Below are 5,179 nucleotides of genomic sequence, written 5' to 3'. Positions count from 1 at the left end.
TTTAATCTTATTAATGGACTAAGATTAATTATTAAAATATTATCTATAACTTTTTAATCTTATTAATAGATTAAGATAAATTATTGATAAATTATTAAAATGTAACTATGTATTATTATATACGAGCTTAGATCCATCTTAAATTGGATCTTAAATTATATACAACATTTTAATCTTATTAATGGACTAAAATTAATTATTAAAATATAACTATGTATTAATATATACAAGCTTAGATCCATCGTTATCGTGCCCAGGGAGGAATCAAATCCCTGGAGGTGCAAACATTTCCTTAAGTTATACACTCCAAAAAGAATGTTCACACCTCGAGGGATTTGATCCCTCTCAGTGCATCATAGCTTTGGTGTTAAATGGATCTAAGCCGATTTAATTTGCATACTAAACCATTTCAATAAAAATAAAAATAAAAAATATTATATTAATGACATTGTCTCACAATTTTGATTTTGTTTGGATGGCTAGAAAGATTTCAAAAAGTGTTTGAATAATTTTTTGATAATGAAAATAGATTTAGCACCATCAAAAAAAATTATATTTTATCGAAATCCCGCCCCAATTTCCAATATTGTCCCAGGGAAATGGTGGCTAGTACACCTCTATTAATTTAATTTGAGCAATATACCAACCAATAAAAAAAAAATTGGTGAACCATACAATTATCATGGGAGTCGTCTATCGAGGCCGAGGAATTACCCGGATGGCCAAAAGTGGCCGGAATGCGGGCAAAAAAATTTCAAAAAATCTTGTAGTGGCAGTGTTTGAATCGTGTTTTTGATGGTGGAAATGGATTCAACACCATCAAAAACTTCTAGAACACCTAAAATTTTAAAGTTTAACAATTATAACTTGGATTTACAAAAATCCTTGCAAGGTTTTCTCTAAATATGACCCGAATCTCCATAACTTTTGAGACAATTTCTCCAACCAATTAGACTAAGGCATTATCATATAACCATTCCATTCCATTAATTTATTCATAGTACTCGGTACCCCTGCCAAATTTATTCATAGTACTGCTTATATTAATTTAATTTGAGTAATATACCATCCAATATAAAAAATTAATTTGAGTAATATACCATCCAATATAACCATTCCATCAATTTATTCATAGTACTGGGTACCCCTGCCAAATTTATTCATAGTACTGCGTACCCCTGCAAGACAGTTGCTACTTTACTCAGATCAGTTCTCACTATCAGACCATCCGGCCAAATCAACTAAAAAATGGTGAGCGTGCCCTGTCCTTATCGCGTGGGATACGGAACAAACAGCAACTTTCATGGCTGCTTCTGTAACATAGGATGTTAGAGACGCACACACACCGTTTGAATGCACGTCCATCGATCTCATGAACGAATCGTCAACGTCAATCACTGACTCTCTTTCACTGAAATCAGATTCTTCGTGACGACCATCTGCATGCAGGCGTATTTGCTGAGTCACTTTCCTGCTCTCCATGAAGAGCTGAATCCGATTCAACGATTCTTCCAGGGTCTGATCAGTCATATTAGCAAAACAGAACCTAAACCACCCAGGCTCACCACAGTGGCAAGAAGATCCTGGAGAAACATTCAACCCAATCTCTTTTAAAATTATCTTCCACAGTCCAATTTCTCCTTCCTGGTCAGGAGATTCTAGAAGATTTCTGAGATCCACCCAGCTGAACAAACCAGCGTTGCTATTCAGACAATTAATGCCAGCCACGCGCAGTCTGGAGACCAACATTTCGTGTCTGGTTCGCAGCCTCTTACTATTCTCTGCTAAATATTTTCTTACAAATTCTGTGTCAGAGAGCATCGCAGCAATCAGATGTTGTGTCTGTGAAGAAACCAAGGAAAAACTGGACATTCTTCTAGCGGCTGTAACCACTGTATCGTTGTAAGAATAAATGACTCCGACTCGAAAGCCCGGTAGTCCCAGATCTTTCGACAGACTGTAAACAATATGAACAAACTGGGTCTGAGATATTTTATTGGTGGCTAAAATTTCTGCAATGCTTGTGAATTTTGGAGATGAAAAGACTGATCCCGAGTAGATCTCGTCGCAGACAAGATGAATGTTCTTGTCAGACGCAAAGGCAAGTAGTTTTCTCAGAGTTGTGGCGTCCATGGTGGTTCCTAATGGATTTGAAGGGTTTGTTATCAAAAGGCCCTTCACTTTTATATTTTGAGACCTGGCCTGCTGATAGGCTGCTTCAAGGGCAGGTATCGTTATTTGAAAGTCATTAGAAATGCTGCACTGAACGGGTATGAGTTCCACTCCTGTGCGCCATTTGAGATCCCTATCAAAACTGCAGTGAAAATATTCAATTAATTATAAGTTTGAGATGTCATTTTAAGAGTAGATTAAGATAATCTAGTTAATACTATCATGCCTTTGGGATTCTAGCTAATAGAGATTAATCATTTTTGGGTAGGTCTGAACGGTGGGGATTTTAACATTAACTCATAAGTTATATGATTTACATGGTACATGGCATTTTTTTGGTTGGTTTGATGAGTGGGGATTTTAATATTAACTCATAGATTATAGGATTATTATGATATTAATTTATAATATGGTAATGGCCAATTGGACTGTTTTTATAAAGTAATGATTAATTATAATATATTATTATAATATGAGAAAGAAAAATAGTTAAGCATGGTAGATTCATTTTTATTTTAAAATTAAATTTTTTAATTATTTTGTATTTTGTATTTATTTAATATCATTATAAAATTAGTATAGCTATATAAATTAAATTGCTACATAAGTAGATAAGTTATAATCTATAAATCAAAATACTTATTTTATAATAAATTTCAAATTGATAAATTAAACAAATCATAAAACGAATAAAATTAGAACTTTATTTTAAATTTTTATTATTAATATGCAAGTTAAACATATATATATTTGAAAAAACATTCTTATTTGTGGAGATTTACTTCTATTTTATCGTGGAGATTTGTAATTTATAAAAAGGCTAAAATAGATTTTGTTAAAAAACCATGAGCCAAATGCCATAGCTTATTAATATGAGATTGCCAAAAAACATCGCATCTCATATGAAACTTGTTCAACCTTTAATTTGTGTACACTATTAAGAATACTTTAAAATATTTTAATTTGTGTACACTATTAAGAATACTTTAAAATATTTTATGGAGATTAAATCCCTACTATCAACCTAATAATTATTTATAACTAAATTAAACTTTTATAAAATCATATTCCAAAATAGACATGTCTATAGACATAATTACCATACAAATTATCAAATAAAAACTAGAATCAAAATATCAAATAAATATTACTATAAACATAATTACCAGACAAATTATCAAATAATAAATAGAATCAAATTATCAAATAAAAAAAATGAAAATTAACTGCATTTATTTACACTTATTAACACTAACCAATAAAAAATGACATCAAATTATCAAAATATCACATAACAAATTATGAACCTCTTATCAAAATATCACATAACAAATTAAGAACCTCTATAAGCCTATTTACTAACAAGAATCAACCTCTATCAACCTATTTACTAACAAGAATCAACCTCTGTCGACCACATATTATACCCACATTTACTAATAAAATCATCGGCGAATGTAATGTGATTGTTTTAATTATTGATAAGTTGACATCAGCCTGGCACTCCTAAAATCAGATTTTAAACAACAGTATACATAAATGAGTTTACCCTGGGTAATAAGGCGTTGGCACCAGAAAGGCTTCTCCTGGATCAGCTAGACAGAATATCAACAACTCGTTGGCTGCAGTTGCTCCTGCAGTGAGAACAATTCTATCGCTTTCAAACTTTGCCTTTCCTCCTCCAACTTCTTCCATAAACATTGCAATTGCCTGCATCAACAATTCACCATAGTCAATCAGCTTGAAATCCACATTGAGACTAGCACAGTATCCTTTAAGTGATTACCAGAAAAGAAAATCACCAGGTAGAGAAGATGTCAATAGTTACAAGTCTCTACCTTTCTGCAAGCAGGGAGGCCATGGTAATCTTGATAAAGAGCGATTTCCTTAAACCTTGACAGCCCTTCCTCTGCGCAAATCGATGCCTTCGGATGCGCAAGTAGCCAACTTTCCAGCAAATCAAATGACAGCTGCAAGTGATTTCAAACATTGTAAAATGTTATCCATCGCATATGTGTATATGAAATTACAGAATATGAATAGATATAATATAATTTTCTCTCTTGTATGGTTGCGAGATTAATTTTTGGAAGAGAATTGTGTTTTTGAATTTAATTTTGTTAATGTTTTGAATTTCATTTTATATATAATAATGATGGACATTTTCGATGATAAATAGAGTGTCCACTCAACTTTTAGAGTAACTAAATTCAAAAACACTTTTTTTTTTTTTTCAAAAATTCACCCAACAATATGTTATGATATTTACCTGATTCTCTGCCAAGCCCATTTGGATAATTCCAGAAGGGTTTTTTGCAGGATGGTAGGGATTAGCGTCATACTCCTTCCAGCCATCAAAATAAGGAGAGTCTTCACCATGGGCTTGAGACGTTGCCAACGATGAAAGGCGGGCTACTGTTGCAGGGAACTGACAAGTGGCTTCTTGATTCTGTTGCATTGTTGGCCCTTGTGATACCTTAATCTTGAAATGCTATTTTCTTTTGCTTTTATAGCTCTCCAGCTGTCCAGTGCGCAGCAGCGTCATTCATGACGATTGCATGACAAATAGAAATGTGAAGAGACTAAAAGTTGAACTCAACGGAGAGAGAGTTAGATTAAAAGAATGTAGCCCCGTTTAAACTTTTTCCGCTTCCATTTTTCTTTTCTTCTTATACCCTTGCGGCACACGGCATCGACTGGAAATTATTCGAGGTCCAAGCATACTTTTTTTTTAAGCTTCTCACTTTTCCGAACGTATAGACAAAATTTTTCGAAATGTTTAAATATTTTATGGTTCTTATCCGAGAAATTGAGGTTCATATTTAGAATCAAGCTCCATCCTAAAAGTGCGAACAGATTTATTTCCAAATCTCAGTGGGCCTCAAGTAGTAGCAACCCCTGATTTGCGTATTCAGGATTTGACATTTTGACCATACCCATGAGAAAAGGGTTTGCGTTATATCCGGAGGCGCCCAAAGTTTCTCTCTCATACCGCTATCTGCTCCTC

General features: G+C 33.4%; 1 protein-coding gene across 1 annotated transcript; it reads right to left on the bottom strand.

Annotated features, from left to right (window-relative positions):
• Positions 1 to 1,107: 1,107 nt before the first annotated feature.
• Positions 1,108 to 4,635, bottom strand: LOC149187199 (1-aminocyclopropane-1-carboxylate synthase 7-like). The gene is made up of 4 exons (XM_089412760.1): positions 4,442 to 4,635; positions 4,011 to 4,142; positions 3,722 to 3,882; positions 1,108 to 2,314 (listed from the first exon to the last, which is right to left on the bottom strand). The coding sequence occupies exons 1-4, from the start codon at positions 4,628 to 4,630 to the stop codon at positions 1,207 to 1,209; spliced, it is 1,590 nt and encodes a 529-aa protein (XP_089268886.1). The 5' UTR covers positions 4,631 to 4,635; the 3' UTR covers positions 1,108 to 1,206.
• Positions 4,636 to 5,179: the final 544 nt, after the last annotated feature.

The sequence above is a fragment of the Pinus tabuliformis genome, chromosome 3_1 (assembly GCF_031772625.1).
Source record: "Pinus tabuliformis cultivar Carrire ecotype Pingquan chromosome 3_1, CPIR1, whole genome shotgun sequence".
NCBI lineage: Eukaryota > Viridiplantae > Streptophyta > Pinopsida > Pinales > Pinaceae > Pinus > Pinus tabuliformis.
Note: the sequence above shows the minus strand (reverse complement) of the source record. Positions and strands in the feature narration are given on the sequence as shown.

Excerpts from the sequence above, each read along its gene's own strand:
- LOC149187199 (XM_089412760.1), bottom strand. The coding sequence starts at position 4,630 with ATGCAACAGAATCAAGAAGCCACTTGTCAGTTCCCTGCAACAGTAGCC. Across the intron at positions 4,143-4,441 it reads TGGGCTTGGCAGAGAATCAG|CTGTCATTTGATTTGCTGGA; the intron begins GTAAATATCATA and ends AATCACTTGCAG. Across the intron at positions 2,315-3,721 it reads CCAACGCCTTATTACCCAGG|TTTTGATAGGGATCTCAAAT; the intron begins GTAAACTCATTT and ends TTTTCACTGCAG.